General features: G+C 39.6%; 1 protein-coding gene across 1 annotated transcript in view; it reads left to right on the top strand.

The window, feature by feature from the left end:
• Window positions 1-20,143, top strand: part of KIF6 (kinesin family member 6) — a gene marked incomplete at its 3' end in the record, with an annotated part of 371,372 nt that overhangs the window by 136,558 nt on the left and 214,671 nt on the right. Inside the window, exons 7-10 of the mRNA XM_082848404.1 lie at window positions 3,425-3,631; window positions 10,250-10,393; window positions 11,320-11,406; window positions 15,552-15,655. Coding sequence (XP_082704530.1) covers window positions 3,425-3,631; window positions 10,250-10,393; window positions 11,320-11,406; window positions 15,552-15,655 — 542 coding nt within the window. The remainder of the gene's footprint in view (window positions 1-3,424; window positions 3,632-10,249; window positions 10,394-11,319; window positions 11,407-15,551; window positions 15,656-20,143) is intronic.

Below are 20,143 nucleotides of genomic sequence, written 5' to 3'. Positions count from 1 at the left end.
ATGAACCCAGCCACATCTGTTATCAGTCATTCAGGAGAAAATAATTCATGTTAAGGATCTCAGCTACAAGTGTTTTTACTCCATTTGAAAGTGTTCACTTCTTGGGAAATGAAGTCTTTTCACTGGAAATATAAATTTAAATCTGTTGATATCCCACAGAAATTCTCGTTGTTCGCATTACTTCTTTTTTTTAACGTTTTTACTGCAGTATAATTGCTTTACGATAGTGTGTTAGTTTCTGCTTTATAACAAAGTGAATCAGTTATACATATACATATATCCCCATATCTCTTCCCTCTTGTGTCTCCCTCCCTCCCACCTCCCTATCCCACCCTTCTAGCTGATCACAAAGCACCGAGCTGATCTCCCTGTGCTATGGGACTGCTGCGCACTAGCTATCTATTTTACATTTGGTAGTGTATATATGTCCATATATATACTACTACTACTCTCTCACTTTGTCCCAGCTTACCCTTCCTTCCCCCTCCCCTTGTCCTCAAGTCCATTCTCTAGTAGGTCTGCGTCTTTATTCCCGTCTTGCCCCTAGGTCCTTCATGACCTTTTTTTTTTTTTTTTTAGATTCCATATGCATGTGTTAGCATACAGTATTTGTTTTTCTCTTTCTGACTTACTTCACTCTGTATGACAGACTCTAGGTCCATCCACCTCACTACAAATAACTCAAATTAGTTTCTTTTTATGGCTGAATAATATTCCATTGTATATATGTGCCACCTCTTCTTTATCCATTCATCTGTCGATGGACACTTAGGATGCTTCCATGTCCTGGCTATTGTAAATAGAGCTGCAGTGAACATTGTGGTACATGACTCTTTTTGAATTATGGTTTTTCTCAGGGTATATGCCCAGTAGTGGGATTGCTGGGTTGTATGGTGGTTGTATTTTTAGTTTTTTAAGGAACCTCCATACTGTTCTCCATAGTGGCTGTATCAATTTACATTCCCACCAACAGTGTATGAGGGTTCCCTTTTCTCCACACCCTCTCCAGCATTTATTGTTTGTAGATTTTTTGCTGATGGCCATTCTGGCTGGTGTGAGGTGACACCTCATGGTAGTTTTGATTTGCATTTCTATAATGATTACTGATATTGAGCATTCTTTTATATGTTTGTTGGCAATCTGTATATCTTCTCTGGAGAAATGTCTATTTAGGTCTTCTGCCCATTTTTGGATTGGGTTGTTTGGTTTTTTGATATTGAGCTGCATGAGCTGCCTGTAAATTTTGGAGATTAATCCTTTGTCAGTTGCTTCATTTGCAAATATTTTCTCCCATTCTGAGGGTTGTCTTTTCGTCTTGTTTATGGTTTCCTTTGCTGTGCAAAAGCTTTTAAGTTTCATTAGGTCCCATTTGTATATTTATGTTTTCATTTCCATTTCTCTAGGAGGTGGGTCAAAAAGGATCTTGCTGTGATTTATGTCATAGAGTGTTCTGCCTATGGTTTCCTCTAAGAGTTTTATAGTGTCTGACCTTACATTTAGGTCTTTAATCCATTTTGAGTTTATTTTTGTGTATGGTGTTAGGGAGTGCTCTAATTTCGTTCTTTTACATGTAGCTGTCCAGTTTTCCCAGCACCACTTATTGAAGAGGCTGTCTTTTCTCCATTGCATATTCTTGCCTCCTTTATCAAAGGTAAGGTGACAGTATGTGTGTGGATTTATCTCTGGGCTTTCTATCCTGTTTCATTGATCTATATTTCTATTTTTGTGCCAGTACCATACTATCTTGATTACTGTAGCTTTGTAGTATAGTCTGAAGACCAGGAGCCTGATTCCTCCAGCTCTGTTTTGCTTTCTCAAGATTGCTTTGGCTATTGGGGGTCTTTTGTGTTTCCATACAAATTGTGAAATTTTTTGTTCTAGTTCTGTGAAAATGCCAGTAGTAGTTTGATAGGGATTGCATTGAATCTGTAGATTGCTTTGGGTAATATAGTCATTTTCACAATGTTGATTTTTCCAATCCAAGAACATGGTCTATCTCTCCATCTATTTGTATTATCTTTAATTTCTTTCATCAGTGTCTTATAATTTTCTGCATACAGGTCTTTTGTCTCCTTAGGTAGGTTTATTCCTAGGTATTTTATTCTTTTTGTTGCAGTGTTTTCTTAAGTTCACTTTTTTTCTCCACTATGGAGAACAGTATGGAGGTTCCTTAAAAAACTAAAAATACAACCACCATACAACCCAGCAATCCCACTACTGGGATCTTAATTTCACAGTTTTTGTTGGGAGTGTTTTCTTAAGTTCACTTTCAGATTTTTCATCATTAGTGTATAGGAATGCAAGAGATTTCTGTGCATTGATTTTGTATCCTGCAAGTTTACCAGATTTATTGATTAGCTCTAGTAGTTTTCTGGTAGCATCTTTAGGATTCTCTATGTATAGTATCATGTCATCTGTAAACAGTGACAGCTTTACTTCTTCTTTTCCAATTTGGATTCCTTTTATTTCATTTTCTTCTCTGATTGCTGTGGCTAAAACTTCCCAAACTATGTTGAATAAGAGTGGTGAGAGTGGGCAACCTTGTCTTGTTCCTGATCTTAGTGGAAATGCTTTCAGTTTTTCACCATCGTGGATGATGTTGGCTGTGGGTTTGTCATATATGGCCTTTATTATGTTGAGGTAACTTCTCCCTATGCCTACTTTCTGCAGGGTTTTTATCATAAATGGGTGTTGAATTTTGTTGAAAGCTTTCTCTGCATCTATTGAGATGATCATATGGTTTTTCTCCTTAAACTTGTTAATAGGATGTATCACATTGATTGATTTGCATATATTGAAGAATCCTTGCATTCCTGAGATAAACCCCACTTGATCATGGTGTGTGATCCTTTTAATGTGCTCTTGGATTCTGTTTGCTGGTATTGTGTTGAGGATTTTTGCATCTATGTTCATCAGTGATATTGGCCTGTAGTTTTCTTTCTTTGTGACATCTTTGTCTGGTTTTGGTATCAGGGTGATGGTGGCCTCGTAGAATGAGTTTGGGAGTGTTCCTCCCTCTGCTATATTTTGGAAGAGTTTGAGAAGGATAGGTGTTAGCTCTTCTTTAAATGTTTGCTAGTATTCGCCTGTGAAGCCATCTGGTCCTGGGCTGTTGTTTGTTGGAAGATTTTTAATCAGTTTCAACTTCAGTGCTTGTGATTGGTCTGTTCATATTTTCTATTTCTTCCTGGTTCAGTCTTGGAAGGTGTGCTTCTCTATGAATTTTTCCGTTTCTTCCAGGTTGTCTATTTTATTGGCATATAGTTGCTTGTAGTAATCTCTCATGATCCTTTGTATTTCTGCAGTGTCAGTTGTTACTTCCCCTTTTCCATTTCTAATTATATTGATTTGAGCCTTCTCCCTTTTTTTCTTCATAGTCTGGCTAATGGTGTATCAATTTTGTTTTACAACATTTTTATTGTAGACTCCTATGAACCAAGCTTCAACCCGTTCCCACTGCATATTCACCATTCACTTATCAAGCAAGGAACCAGGATCTGCAACTGTGCGACAGGCCAAGCTGCATTTGGTTGACCTGGCTGGTTCAGAGCGAGTTGCGAAGACTGGAGTCGGGGGCCAGCTTCTGACAGAGGCCAAGTATATCAACTTGTCACTACATTACTTAGAACAGGTAAATGGGTAGGGTGGGATGTACCTATTTTAACCATTTTTTGACCATGTACTTCACATCACGCATTCTACTAGCATTTTTGTCTTGTTTTGTTTCTCTTCTTTTACTGTGGCAAAGTATATATAACATAAAATTACCATTTAACTAATTTTTACAATTCAGTGGCATTAAGTACATTCAAAATGTTGTGCAAGCATCACCATCATCCATTTCCAGAGCTTCTTATGATCCCAAACAGAAACTCTGTACCCATTAAACAGTAACTCACAATCTCTTTATACTCCCAGGCCCCCATCACCTCTATTCTACTTTCTGCCACTATGAATTTGCCTGTTCCTGATTTTCGTATAAGTGGAATTATACAATATTTGTCCTTTTGTGTCTGATTTCTTCCACTTAGCATAATTTCAAGGTCCATCGTGTTTTAACGTGTATCACAATTTTCTTCCTTTTTAAGGCTAAATAATATCTCATTGTGTGTGTGTAGATATAAATATAGATATATAGTATTTAGTATATCCATTCATCTGTTGATGAACATGACTTGTTTCCACCTTTTGGCTATTGTGAATAATGCTGCTATAAACATTGGTATAGCTACTAGACTTCTGTATAAACCATTTCATTTAAACCTCACAACAGCTCTGCACTGTAGGTATTAGTTATTACCCACATCTTACAGTTTTTTTAACTCCGGTCTTCCACAGGCCTTCCTGAGATTACACAGCTAGTGCTGAGATAGGGATTTGAACCTCGAATTGCTTGGCTCCAAAGCCTATACTTTTTTTCACTATACCTTGTATTTTTTTGTAAAATTAGTAGTGGGTGTGAATATAAGTTGGAAACGACCTCCATGGCCTATTTTTTTTGGGCTGGTAGATTAGCTATGAGACCATAATGTGGAGATGACCAGTATCTTTTCCATTTGTAGTGACTTCATCTTGTTGGTGATTCTGACCCTGCAATGGTTCTCTTTGCCTTAGCTTCCCTCCCTGTCCCTACTCCAAGTTTACTACAGTCCATCCCAGTGCATGCTTAATTTTTAATTTCTGAATTTTATTCCAAAGGCAGAGAAAGCTCATCTGAATTTTGCTAAATAAATCTTCCAGAGAAAATGTCTCCCATCTAAAAGGAGTGCATTGAATTAAATTATTTCTCAAGTTCCTTTCAGCTCTGTGAGTATAAATGTTGTGAGTTGAATGTTAAAGATGGCAACTAATTCTGAAAAAAAAAGAAAGAAAGAAAGAAAGAGAAACATGATCAAAAACTGGAGTGGAGAAGTACAGAGGATATTGGCGAGGCAAAAGGGTCCGTTAGTGAATGTTGGAGACTGAAAGATTTGAGAAAAAAGACTACTTTTTTAAAGCTGCATAATGAACCCTTTTGAGAATGATGTTGTCTTGACATTAAATGCTTTCTAATGGTCAAGCTGGCTGAAAAAGCAGATTGAGAGAAACCTAAGGGAACTTTCTGTGAACAAGGCACACACAATTAGGCTCTGACCAAATGAATCCCAGTAATGCAACACCCAGAGATTAAGGCCTGCATGGTGTTCAGATCACTTTAGTGTTTCTGACGATAGTCAGCATTCCTGAACTCTTTCTTGTTCACATATTACATACTATTTTTACTTAACAGATTTTTTTACTTTATAGGACATTTATGTAACATTGATATGAAAGTATAATGGACTATATTCAAAGTGCTTTATTTCAAATATACCTACTTGTTTCAGAGTCTTCACTATCATTTAATTCCCATTATATCCATCCATCATACGAAATTATATTTATATTTGTTAGTTGAATCAAAATTTCCACCAATTGTAATCACTCAAGAAAAACATTCTGCTCCTTATCTTTTCTTTTTCTTCATTCTACACAACCTTTGCAAGCTGTTACTTGTCATTAAAACTATTCCTTTCCCTACATTTCTTCTCTTCAAAATTCTGGTAACATCAGCCTCATGTGAGCAGTCTTGGTGGCTATGTGGCATTTGATTTTCTATATAGCTAGTTTATTTATTTAACAGATACTTACAAGGAGCAGTAATGTGCTGAGGACTGTGCTGGGCCCTGGACCACAGCGCTGAATGAAATAGAAACAGCCTCTGCCCCGAAGGTCTCATGGTCCAGTGGAGGGAGACATGCACTGAATAAGTATTCATTAAGTACGTGGCTGTAATCCCGATGGGAGACTGCAGAGCAAGTCCAAGGGGCGAGGAGAGTGTGGGGGATTGGACTTAGACTGAGGAAGGGAGAGTTAACGAAAGTTCTCTCAGGACTGATGTTAAGCAGAGATCTGAGGAATGTGTAGGAGTGAGCCCAGCCAGGATGGGGTCAGGGCATGTCAGGCAGTGAGAACTGGGAGTCTGTCAGCCCTTAGCTCCATCTGCGCGATGGATTCACCCAGGGTCTCAGTGACGTTCACGTGTCATTGACCTTTGGCTCTCCGAATGTAACTTATCTGTTTCATAGATGCCCACTGCATCACTGCAGCCGTTAGCTCTTTACACTGCTGTACAAGGGTCTTCATGGAGGTTATGGTATAAAATAATGGAGAGAGGAGGAGAAGGAGAAGATCAGTATGAGAGGAAAGAAGAACATAAATATGGAAGACTGCAGTGTGTGGACATGAGTATGTGAGATTGAGTAAAGCTAGGAGCAGCTGCTAGAGAAAAAGTTGTGGATAGTAGAGAAATATTGGAATTTTACACAGAAAGACATAAGTGAGAGGGAACCAAAGAGTACCTAGGAAGGAGAATAGTAAAAAGAGTGAGCAGATACTGTTGATGAAATAACAGAATTCAAGGACTTTTATAAACATTATTTTTTTTTTTGGCGGTACGCGGGCCTCTCACTGTTGTGGCCGCTCCCGCCACGGAGCACCGGCTCCGGATGCGCAGGCTCAGCGGCCATGGCTCACGGGCCCAGCCGCTCCATGGCATGTGGGATCTTCCCGGACCGGGGCACGAACCCGTGTCCCCTGCATCGGCAGGCAGACTCTCAACCGCTGCGCCACCAGGGAAGCCCAACATATTTTCTTTATGAAGTACTTTATTATGCGCCTTTGAGACTGGAAGTATAACACAGTTTAGTTTAAATAGCTTCATTCATTCATTCACTCATTCATTCAACAAATTGTGATTGAGTGTCCACTGGGTGCTACAAGTTACGTTAGGCAATGGGGAGCGATGTATAATTGAGAAAGCCTGTGCTACCGTGTCATCCAGTGAAAGAGCAAAGCATACAAACAAATACTTAGAATGCAGTAAGATACATGCTGTAATAGAAATTCATGTAGATGTCCATAATATAATCAAACTGAGACATCTTCCCTGTCTCAGTTTGAATATATAAGATGGAGGTGGACTAGGAGAAGACAGTTTGGTAGCCTTTCTTCCATGAATTAGCCCACATTAGGGTTACAGAGATCCCATGCGAATTGCAGTGGCCCTCTGGCCATAACTGTGAGACCCTACACCTGCTTGCAGGGCACAGCCGTTCTGGGTTGAATGCACCTTATTGTGCTCAGAAGCAAATAAATTTCTATTGGCCAGGGTACTGTTGGTTTTGGAGTTTTCCTTGTGTATGTAGTACTTTTTCCAAAGAGTCTCCTCAAGAACATTTCAAGCCACAATAACAGGGTACATCTTGACCCTAGAAATCGAGTCCATGGAGGAAAAGGAAGGGACCATGCATACTTGTTCCAGCCGTAAGCCTCACGGAGCGCTCCTTGGGTGACCCCGGGTCTTTGTCAGCCCAAATGTTAAGTGAGAATCCACTGGGAGCAGAGAGTGTTTGCTCTCTCCTTCTCCAGAAATCAGAATCAGGGTCACCCCGGCCAGTTATCCAACATGAGTGGGACTTTTTCAGAACGTTACTTTCCACTTGGCTTCCACTGAATGTGTTGCGTTCAGGAGAAAAAATTGGTGGTGCGGTGCTAGTTGTAACTAGAAACAAAGTCCTTTGTTTCTGCCTTGTGGAGCAGAAACTCTCGTAGGGAAGCAGGTAACAAACAAGTAAATAAATAAAATTTCCAATAGTGGTGAGTACCAGAAGAAAAATAAAATAGAGTTAAAGCCTGGATATCGGGGTGTTACTTTTGATAGGGGGTTCAGGGAAAGCCCTTGTGAGGAAATAAAACTTGAGCAAAGATTTGATTGATGAGAAGCAGGATGCTGTAAGAAAATCTGGGGCGAGAGCATCCTAGGTAAAAGAAACAAGGTCAAAGGCTGCGATGTGGGGCTAAGCTTGGCATGGTGAAGCAACAGCAAGGCCAGCGTGGGCCACGAAAGCCCCGTTGGAGATGAGGTTGGATAGGTAGACAGGAACCAGATCACACAGGGGTTGGGTCATTATACCAAGTGCATCGGGAGGTTGTAAGCAGGGCAGTGACTTGATGTAACTTACATTTTTGTAAAGGTTTCTCTGCCCGCCATGCAGAGAGGAGACCATGGGTGGGCAAAAGGAGCAACAAGGAGACTGATTCAGAGCCTTGAGAGCAGTTATCCAAGGAAGGGAAAATGGTGCCTCGAACTGGAGCGGTGGCAAACGAGGTGGGAAAAAGTGATCCAATTCTGGGTGCGTTTTGTAGATAAACCTAATGGAAGTTGGATGTTGGAGGTGAGAGGAATTCAGGAACGTTGCCTAGGGTTTTGGACTGAGCCACTTGGTGGATGGTGGCACTATCAATAATGATCGGTAAAGCCTGAGAAAGAATCAGGCTTGGGGGCAGAGGGGAGAGACAGTCAGGAACAGACATCCAGGTGGAGATGCAGAGTTGCCTCAGGGATAGTAGCTCAGGGAAGAGGTTGAGGCTGATGCTGTAAATTGGGGAGACATTTGGATAGGATATGGATGTATTTAAAGCCAGGGGATTGGATGAGATTACACAGAGAGACAGTGTAGATAAGAAAGAGGAGAGGATCCCAGACTGAGCCTTGGAGCACTTCAACAGATATAATTTGGGAAGAAGAAAAGCAAGTATTTATTATCTAGTTTTTAAGGAAAGATAAAACCCAGAAAAGTGTGATGTCCTGATTACCAAGTGACTAAAGCATTTCCTGAAGGAGGCAATGAATACCTATGTTGATGCCTTACTCAAATCAGAGGTCTAGTAAGAGAGCAGTCAGTGCTTTTGGTTCAGGGGGGTTGCTGATGACCTTGGCAAGAGCCAACTTAGTTTAGTAGTGTTGTGGGCTTGCAGAATGGGAGTGATTCCGGTGAGAGAGAGAAATTAATGCAAAGAGAGGGGTTAATTATAGGAGCGAAGTAGGTAAGAGGAGAAGAGGGAGGGGACACAGGGCTGGACTTGGGCAGGAGCAGGACAGTAACCACAGGAAGAGTGGAATGTGTGGGGGATTGAGGGACGGGGCAGGTAGACCGCTTACACCTAGAAGAAGAGTGTGTGGCCATCGGCTCAGACTGAAGGTGGAGAGAGGAGGCTGGGTAGGTGTTTGAAACAAGAGGATAAGGTGCGAAGGCCCATTTCTGAGAGTGGAAAAGTGGTTTTTGAGAGACTCTCACAGGATTTCTGGTTTATAGTAAAACCTGTGGGTCATTAGCTTAAAGCAAGACCGGTGGTATCATTACATGATTTTGCTAAAAACAGCCTTCAAAAACAATGTTCCCATCTTATTTTGTAAACTAAAGGAGTAGAAAAAGTTCTGATGATGGGAATTACACAGCTGGGAAGAGGGAAGACTAGAACAATGGCAGGTGTTGGAAGTATTTTCAGGAGCCAGGGCCTTGTGATGCCCCTGAAGTCACATATCACATCTGTGGGTGACTTATTCCTGATGCTTTGCAGTGGGCGTCCTGGCACTGGATTTATCTTCCCCAGAAAACCCTGAACCCCTGGTGGCTCCCCTTGGGGACAGCCCACAGCAGCCCTTCATCCATCTCCCGTCCATCCATCTACCACCTTCCTACTAAGTACGTAAGACTGCTAAGGAGCAAGACGAGCAGGCTCTAGTTGAACCAAGGTGCACTTCGCCCATCACTTACAGTGAAAGCAAACACACATATACAGCACTTATTATGGGCTAGTTCTACTCAAAGTAATTTGCACATTTTAACTCTTCTCATCATCCCAACTACTCATAGGTAGATACTGTCTTTTCCCAGTTTTACAGATGAGGAGACTAAGGCAGAGATGGTGAGTGGCATGCCCTGGTATGGCTAGAATCTGGACCTGGACAATCTGGCCCCAGAATCTAGGGTCTGTTGCCTCTTGTGGTTCTTATTTATTGTTCTGCCTCTTTTACCTTGAAGATTAGGCATGCAGACCAATTTTGGTAGGATTTTTAAAAATCTGGCATGATTTACTCTTGAGTTTTTATATAAATTTCTCAGTGACTGAAAACAGAATAAAAATGTGTCCAATTCTGCACAAGTTATATCATCTATCCAAAAATGACAGGGTTCATCATGGTATGTTTTTACTATATTTGCTTCATTCCATCTTCACTGTTACTGTACTGAATATTTTAAGATATTTATTCTGAGCCCAAGTTTTGGGGGTCACTGCATTTTGTATCCTTGTTGCCGTCGCAGCTCAGTTTGTCCGGTGTGCATTTTCTGCAAGTTAATGCTATTCTTTTTCCCCTCCACCACAGGTCATCATTGCCCTCTCAGAAAAGCACCGCTCACACATTCCATATCGGAACTCCATGATGACCAGTGTCCTGAGAGACAGCCTGGGAGGGAACTGCATGACGACCATGATTGCCACCCTCTCTTTAGAGAAAAGGAATATCGACGTATGTTGCTTCTTCTTTCTGGAGATCTCAGTCTGAGTTTTTATGCTAGTTTGTGAGACGGAGTTGAGGGTCCTGGGTGGGTTTACATCTTTTCAACTGGATTAGGGTATGCCTTCAGAGGTGAAGACCCACCAGAGTTCATAGCTTTGGGTTATTTGCCAGAATTGTAATTCCCCCAGTTTGAGAACTGACTTCACATAGCACGGGATGGTTTGCAGAAAACCTCATACACAAATTTTGGAAGACCTACCAGAGACGTGAGGGAGGAGACCCATCGGCTTCTCCTGATCCGTTTTGCTCCTGATTGCTTAGGTGCCTTGGAGACATCTCCAAGGTGTGTCCCTAGACGTGTCCCTGGGCACAGCACCCAGGACGCCTTGGCAGGGTTTGGCTGCCAGATGGCTCTCCTGGGTTGCTTTAGAGCCAGCTGATGTTTCATGCATTTCGGTTTAATGTTTGGGACTCAGACTTTCTCTAAGAGAGGAAAACAGGAAGCTGCAGGGTGCCTCCCCAAACAAGGCCAAGCCCCAAGTGCATTGTAAGATGCCTTGAAAAGCCTCTCTTTTGCGCCTGTTAAAAATATTTATTTTTTACCCTTTTGATGCTTATGGATTGTGGTACCTGCTATGATTCTGGTTTGTGTATGTGGTTCTGGTTTGACAAATCAGTAGTTGAAAAGCACATACCAGTTGTCACTTAGGACCTCAGGATCTTCCACACTTTGGGCATCAGTCATTATATTAAGCCCAAACAAAATTTTAATGAAAAAGAATGTTCCAGGGAAAGCCAAGGCTTCCAAATTTGGAAGCATGTTTCCTCGTTGTGTTTTATGCACATCACTCTAGGTGTACACGTTTTTCCTGTGAACAGAAATTGTTTTATCTCTCTATGCCATAACACTTTAAGGACTTATCTTGCTTTCTTAGGAATCTATATCTACCTGTAGATTTGCACAACGAGTGGCACTCATAAAGAATGAAGCTGTTCTTAATGAAGAAATCGATCCCAGATTGGTAAGCAACTTTTAACTATGTTAAAAAAAATCAAAGTATATCAAAGATTAGTTAAATTTTGGGAGACACTCACTCTCCGTAACCAGGCAACGTTCTAAATACTGGAAACGTGTTAAATCATTTAATTCTCACAACAACCTCATGAGTAGATGCCGTCTCTTCCTCTACTTTACAGATGACAAAACTGAAACGCAGAAATATTTAGTGATCTGATCTGAGTAACAGTGCTGATTGGTAGCAGAGCAGGATTCAGACACAGACAGTCTGACGCCAGGGCCTGTTCTCTTACCTACAGCCCCCTTTACTCCATCAGTTAGGGGCACAGTGAGTCCTGGGGACATACACAGAATCATGCACAGTTATATTTGTAGGCAGGTCGTAGCCTTTCAAAAAAAAAAGTCAGCTTAACTTTCTAAAGACAATAATTATAGACCATCTTTTATGAAAGCTTATCGAGAAAAAGAAGTCCTAATGGTTATTAAATAGAATAGTATTTTGCATGACTGTTCTGTTACTTATTCTAGAGATTTTTAAAAGTTAATAGTTGGTTTGATCCATGGAAAAATGGCCAAGCCTCTAGTTTTATAAAAATGAATTCTTCTTTATCAAAGTTCTTTTTTTAAAGGAAAAATATTTGCAAGTTACATGATTCAGCTACTCATTATAAATGCAGATATTTTTTCTTTTCTCTATTTTGTTAGTCTTCAAATAAAATACAACAAGGAATTAACTCCTGTCAACATTGGAAATGTTGAAATAAAATATTTCAGTTTTGTAAAACTCCAAAATTAAGATTATATTACTTTGCAAATCAGTCACCTTTAAAAAATTTTTTTTTCTCTAGAAAATAAGCTGGTGTAAGCGTAGTGGTATGCGTTATGAAAAAGATGTGAAATCTTACCAACAGTGCTTCATTTACAAATTTCTCAAATTCCAAACAAGAAAATCTCAAGTTCACTGTTACCCATATTAATTACTTCCTCTTGAGTGTTTGCCCTTCCTTCCCTGAAATCATTCCATTGAAGGGTAGAGGAAAAGAAGGACAAAAGAATAATGGGGCTGCCTGTTTTGTCCTACTTGCCTCAGGGAGCCCGAGCTCCCCTGACAGCCTTCTCTTCTGGAGAAACCAGTGGGTGAGGCAGGATCCCTTTCCAGTCCAGTCCCTGGTCAGCACCACAGGGTACCTCCACTGGAAAAAGGAGACACAATTCAAAGGCCTAAGTCAAATGGAACTGAACTCCTAGGATGAATTCTTCTGCTGTTCCTACCCTGCCAGCAGCCCTGTAATATTACTGTGCGGAATGAGAAAGATAGGAATGTACTATTAGCCTGAAGACAAAAATTACTTCATAACTGAAGGAAAATAAACATATTAGACATTGAGGTTATTTTTTCCCTTCAAATTTGGCTAGAGAGACTTTTCTTTGAAGGAACTTGAGGAATTTGAACAAAGATGAACATTATCGTGTGTTAGATGTAAGTCTGTGAGAGATTTAAAGAAACGACAAATCAGGAGTCAAAAACTAATAGCTAATTGAACAAATGTTGAGGTCTTCCTGGTGCAGAATTATCTGGTAATTGACAAGTGTTGTTTCCTCATCTCCTTTATAATTGCTTCTAAAAACTGATATTACTGTTCATTATTTTATGTACAGAGCTTTTCTGAAGCACAAGTGACAGTTGAAAAGTTGTCCTCAAAACCACCCAAAACACAACTGAATGGGAAAAATAAACACCAAATTTAGGGAAGACTCTATGGGATGGGCATTCACAAGAGTCTGTAATGTTTTATTTCTTAAGTTAAGTAGTAGGTACATGGTATTATTTATACCTTTTTGTATATCTGAAGTAGTTCATACTAAAAAGTAAAATCACATGAATTAAGGTGATTCATCACATTCACAATTAAAAGAAAAAATGAAATGATCACATCACTAGATGCAGAAAAAGTGTTTGATAACATTAAACATTCATCCATAGTTTGAAAAGACTCATCAAACTATGAATATAAGTGAACATCCTTAGAATGATTAAGGGTATCAACCAAAAACTACAGCAAACATTTTAAAGTTGAAACGTTAGAAGGAATAAGACAAGAATGTCTTAAGCACTATACTTGGAGGTTCTTAGGAAAGAGACTTTTTTTTTAACTTATAAGGATTTGATAAGAAGAATATCTGTCATTACTTGTGGACAATTTGATTGCTCATATAGAATATCCAAGAGTGTTTAATAACAAGTAAACAGATAACCAAAATAATATTCAGAAAATTAATCCATTCATAAAAATGAATTGCCTTCCTATATATCAAAAGCCAATAATTAGAAAATGCAATTTTATAAAGATTCCGTTTATAATAGCAGCAAAAACTTTAAAATTATAGGAATAAAATCTAATTAAAGACATATACAGATTCGTATTGAAAGGAATCAGAAAGCTATACCATGTTCATGGATGTAATGATTCAAAGCATTACTTTAATGTCTTATCAAATTAACCTTTTACTCAAATTTATTTCCAGTTAAAATTTGAGGAGGGCCTTTGGTAGAATTTTACAAGCCAAATCTAAAATTTATATGAAAGAGCAAATGATCAGGAATAGTGAAGTCTATTTTGGAAGAGAACAAGATGGAAGGGGCTTATTCTATCTAGATGCCCAAAATTTTTTAAGATATAGTAATTAAAACAGTGTAGTATTACCATACATATAGTCAAGTAGACAAATGTTTTTAACCAGTAGCCCAGAAAAAGACACAAGTTACATGTGAAAATATATAACAGAATTATAATAGCAAATCTTGCATGGTTAGCCATAAAAAAATTAAAATTAGATCCATTTCTCACACTTCCTACAAAATAAAATCAATCAACCTAAATGTAAAAAGCAAAACTTTAAAACTTTTATAAGAGCATATAGGAAAACATTGCTATGGCTTTAGGTAAAATAGATTTTCTTAAAGAAGACACAAATATAAAGCTCAAAACAAAAGAAGTTGATAATGAAATTATATTGAAATTTAAAACTTTCATTTAACAAAAAGAACACCACAGAGCGAAAAATATTACATAGATTGGGAGAAAACATGTGCATTGCATACAACTAACAAAGGGTTCACATCCCGAATATATAAAGAAACCTGCAAATTAATAAGTAAAAGAAAAACAACTCAACTGAAACATGGGCAAGATGGTGAATAAATAATTCACAGAGGAGGAAACCCAAACAGCCAGTATGCATACGCAAAGATGATCGACCTCACTAATAATCATGAAAATACTAGTTCTAAATTAGAACTAGATAAGAGACCATTTTACACCCACCTAGATAGGCAAGATTAAAGTGTCTGGCAATACTACATACAAAATGACAAAAATGTGGGGAAACAGGAACTTACATATATAGCTGCTGAGAATATGAATTTATGCATCCATTCTGAAGAGCAGTTTGGCAATATATAATAAGGGGGTGCACTCACTCTACCTCCACACAGTTCTAGGTGCACACTACAGGGAAACTCTCCCACACATGCCCAGAGACTTATAATGTTCATAGCAACACTCTTTGTAATCGCAAAAGTAAAACTCCTGAATGTCCCTCAACAGGAGACATAGATACGTAAATTGTGATACATTCCTTTACTGAAATACTATATGTCCATGAAAATTCATGAACTAGAGCCACATGAAGCAATATAAATAATCTCAAAAACATAGTGTGAGGGGAAAAAAAAAAAGCAAGTTGCAGTTACATGCAGTATGGCAACATTTACATAAAGTGTAAGGCATGCAAGATGATATCATACATCGTTTACAGTCACATCTGTACATATGGAGTAAATATATAAAACATGCAGGGAAATGCTACCCACTAAATGCAGGACAGCAATCACTCCAGGAAGGACAGAAGGGGAACAGGAATAAGGGATACCAGTTCCATCAGTAATGTTTTATTTGTTAAGAAAAATCCTAGAACTATTTTGACAAAATGTTAAGATTTAACAAAGCTGGGTGCTAAGTACAAGAGTGTCTTTTATATCATCCTCTGTACATTTTTGTTCATAATTTTAAAAGACGTATGGTTCTCTGTCACATAGTTCCCCTCAGTGAGGAGGTGACATTTACGCTCCTGCCTTGCCGTTTGCAGATGATTATACGCCTACAAAAGGAAATCCAGGAACTGAAGGATGAACTGGCCATTGTCACTGGGGAGCAGAGGACAGAGGCACTCACAGAAGCAGAGCTCCTTCAGTAAGACTGCAGACTTTTTCTTTTTCTTTAACCGTTCAAGTTTGTGTTAACTTCTTTGTTGGCCCTAATATTATGAATTCGCCTCAAAGAACGAAGTTCTCCTGGGACGGTCTGAAATTGCATTTAGGCGCCAGTTAAGAGTGGCGGCTTTCCATGAAAAGCTGGATAAGGCTGGCAGGGTTTTTGCCTCCTCAGCTTTGAGGAAGTAAAGAACAGAGCATAGAGAGGATGGGAATATCCTTCTCATGCCAGCTGAAGAAAAGAGGTTGTATAATAGTCATGCAGTTTTTAAATGTATACACCAAACACTCTTAAGCTGTGGATCTCAGATCTGAAAGGAATTCAAGAAACGTCCCTTGTATTAAACAGCATCTTGCTGCAAGCACCAATTTATCCCATGCCAAAGTAAGCTCTCTCCTTTAATAAATAGATGGTCCATATATTACAGTTCAAACACTCAAGATGGAAATGAAAGCAGGTATTCAGGGCTTCCTACAAGTGCGGCATCTTTCAGAGCCTTTAGATTTGCAGCCATATGGCATACCAGGGGCACAGCGTGGCTCTCGTTCTCTCTCTGATCACGGGCCACAGTGGCGGGCTCTCTGGTTGTTTCTGTGCTGCTTATTAAGCACTGTGGAGTGATCATAACGGACTAGGCTTAGAAGGCACTGGTATTCTCTATTTCAGAATAACAAAGCTACACAAGATTTTTTTTTAAGGTTTTCTGTCATTTCACATAACCCTCTCTCAACAGAGAAAACGGTAACAGATGATGAAAGTATTTTCTTTAAACAAGCTCATGGCTCCCCCTGAAGGTAGGTGTAAAGCTTGAGAAGCCTTAGGCAAGGTTTCTGTTATACTCAAAGCCTTCCTCCTCTAGGATAGCATTTTCTGATTCTAGAACACTGTGTTTAATAATATGACAGGCCCCTAAGTCTTTCCTTACAAAACCGCTTTGTGGCATATATGCAATTAAGGTGAAATGTACTGCCAAATTTCACATTTTAGAGAATTTCATGTCACTCCTTGAAATAACTTGGGATATCTTAGCTATTGAGAAACCCAAGTTTAAAATTCCTTTACTATGGTGCTCCCTTCCCCTCAGAGAAAGGACTTACCCAATATTATTTTTGAAGAAGTCTCTTCAGAACTTTGATCTTCAAATCAGAATCCAACCAGGAAAACAAAACCATTCTAGGCCTCTCAACAGCAGGAATTTAATATAGGAAATTTGTTGCCCAGGAGATGGTACTATGAGGTGCTGCAGCACCCCAGAGATCAGAGCAGCAGGAGGAGGTCCTACGCCCCTAGGACTGGAGGGACATCGGTAGAAGGTTGTGTTACCAAGGCCAGAGACTAGTGCCAGCCAGCAGGAGCTGGACAAGAGGAACGCTGCCCAACAGAATGGAAGCTGAGGCCTCTGAAGAGCCATGGGTGCTGTAGAGGCATCATCCCAGCAGGGAGGCCTGGCTTCTCCCTCACCTCCCCTTCCAGTCTCCACCAGTGCCTCCCACTGGCTGAACAACTTACCCAAAAGCCAGTTGTTAAAAGAGTCAGGGAGTGTAGTTTCCTGTGATGCAGAGTCAAACAAGGGAAAAGTGGAAATTGGATCTAAAAGCAAACAGGGAAATGACCAACATATCAAATAAGGAACAGTGTTTTCTCTAATTCCTGTGTACTCTATGTTGCTCAGAAGGCTCCGTTTAAGGGTAAGATTCTGAACGTTGTGGTTCAAAATGTCAGAATGTGCAAAAATATGCTGCAGGTTCCCTCCAGATTGGGGGCTTTTAGAACTGATACAAAGAAACATCTGAATCTCTAGCCACACCCAAGAATAAGAAGTAAACTTAATAAGGGATTAGAAGCTTCAAGGAGTTCCTGGGAGACTGAACAGTGGGATTGAGATGGGCAAGAGAAAAGGATAGACCAAGTCATGGTGCAGCACCACCAAGGTCCCATGTCTAGAAGTGGTGGCACCCTGGAGCAGGAGAGGGCTGGGAACAGCCACTGAGGGTTGGTAGAGCTCTTGTAGTAGGAGGAGTTTGTTCCTATGAACCCCTGTGTACTCCCTCCTTCCTTTCTCCCCGCAGTGTTTAGGTCAGTGTTTAGGATGGGGAAATAGGGAAGGACCCCAGGTAGCTGATGATGCCCAGGACAAAGAGGGACTGCATAAGCTCTAGAGACCAGCTGCTGTCTCCAGCTCTGCCCATCTCCTGTTCTCACTGAAAACAGTAGGGAGCAGAGGCACCCACAGCTGCTTCAGTCCCTCACCTAAGACTGGCTGCCCAAGCTGAGAGAGCTTAGAGTCTAGGAAATGTGAGCTCACAGTTGGGAGTGACTAGAAATATGAGGACAGCCAACATGGAAAAAGCCAAGAGCAAGCATTTACAGCTTGGAGGGCTTCAGAACTAAGCAAGAAAAGTGGTTACTATCTTTAGAGATATAAAACATGGCATTCCACCCATGAAACAATAACAGGATCAAGAGGAGATCTTGAAAATGAAAAAAATGTGCTTGTTGCCATTAAGAACTTAATGATGGCCAAATAGCAGAATGTAAACACAGAGGGGCAAATTAGTGAACCAGGAAGGTGGGGGCTAAGGGATTCTTCCAGAATATAAGATAAAAGGGTAAAAAAAAGAAAGTTTAAAGAAAAGAATCGTAGAGAATAGCTCTAGATTTGTCAACATGTAAGAAAACAGAATTTATGGAGAAGAAATAGAGATAATGCAGGGGAGCCAATAGTTAAAGAAAGAAAACCTATTTCTTGGAACTAAAAAAAAAAAAAAGAAGAAAAAGACATAGGACTTCAGAACGAAAGGGTTACCATATGCTGAGTAGTATAATAATGTTGTAGAAAATTTTTAGAACGTCACCAGATAGAAAATAATCCTAAAAGTTATCCGAGAAGAAAATTATTAACAACCAAGAATCTACTTTAGAGAAGACTTCTCATCAACAGCTCTGGAAACAAGAACTTCTAGTACTGAAACACAAAACAAAACAAAAAAGGACTATGAATGGAGATTTTTGTATCTAGCCAAATTAATATTCAAAGGTGAAGGTGAAATAAAGCCACTTTTCAGACGTACAAGCTTTCAGACAGAAAATTTACCATGCTACATCCTCTCTTAAAGAGACTGCCACAGACTATACTTTCACAAAAAGAAAAATTCTATGAAGAATAAGAAACAATAATAAGCACATTTTGTTATAACTTCTTTATGATATTTAATATTGTATTATGTTTACATTACCTCTTTTACTAACTTGCCATTTATTATATAAACAGATGTTTCTATCTAAAAGTTACTGACAACAAGCAAATTTGCCAGTCACAGGAGTTTCAGGGTAGAATCATGAGAAATAAAATTGTGACAGCAGATTTAAAATACTGACAGATGGTTAGATTTTGGATTGGTTTCCTTTGATCCACAGATAACAAATATACAAATGTCAATTGGAACAGATTCTATACAGACAGTATGTAGGGTTGCCATTAGTTTTTCTGGACAATTTGTTCACTCATTCACTCATTAAATGTTTATTATTCATCTACTATTCACACAACTCTATCCTGGGCCCTGAAAGGAGCACAAAGATGAACAAAACCTAGATCCAGCTCTCAATCGGTTCACAAGCCAGTGGCAGTGACAGACATGAGCACAAGTAATTATGATGCAATATATAAGTATTATGAGGAGAGATGAATAAAACATGAGACCGCAGAGATAGTGATGATTAATTTTGAGCTCAGGAATCATGTAAAATTAGTTTATGTGCTAATAAGTGAACTTCAGCAATTTGCAATGAAGTCGCTTCTCTGCTGTCAGTATAAGAGCACTATATTGCATTACATCTCACTAATGGTTTCTGACCAGCAGCTGGGGAGAGCTCACGCTGCGAACTGCATTCACCCTGCCAAAGCCAAGCGTAGAGTTTCACAATCCAGTAACCTTGGTGCTTGTTCATGCTGATGGTGAGGATTATTCAGAGAATGTGGTTTTTTGTTATTGTTTTTGTTATATTATAGTTGCATTTATGTTTTGGCATAATTAGCTAGATCAGTATTGGTACAACTTAAAATTCATCAGATTTAAGAGTGCTTTATCATGTTAACGTAAAAGAGATAAGTTAAAATTTGCCCCTAATGTGGCTCTGGCATTTCATATCGTCTGTGCTTCTTTGTCTTCTGGGGCCCCCGGACATTTACTCAGGAACGTGAATGAGCTTCAGTCCTCCCATTGCGCCCAGACTCCCGGATGGCAAGGGTGGGAGGGAGATAGTAGTGTAGCAGAGAGGAAGAGTCCCACAGCTTGGCAGAACAGAGTGGCAGGAATGTTCTAGCCTTGTCTACTTGTCTGTGCTGCTGATTCCTGGGCTTATGCTGACTGGCATGGCATGAAGACATTCCTCTCAGGGATTCTGGGAAGGACATCAGAAAGCAGATATTTAATAGATAATATATTCTATGTAGTATGCATTGGA

Source organism: Leucopleurus acutus (genome assembly GCF_964270905.1).
Source record: "Leucopleurus acutus genome assembly, chromosome: 10".
NCBI lineage: Eukaryota > Metazoa > Chordata > Mammalia > Artiodactyla > Delphinidae > Leucopleurus > Leucopleurus acutus.
This window is presented reverse-complemented; position numbering and strand designations above follow the sequence as displayed.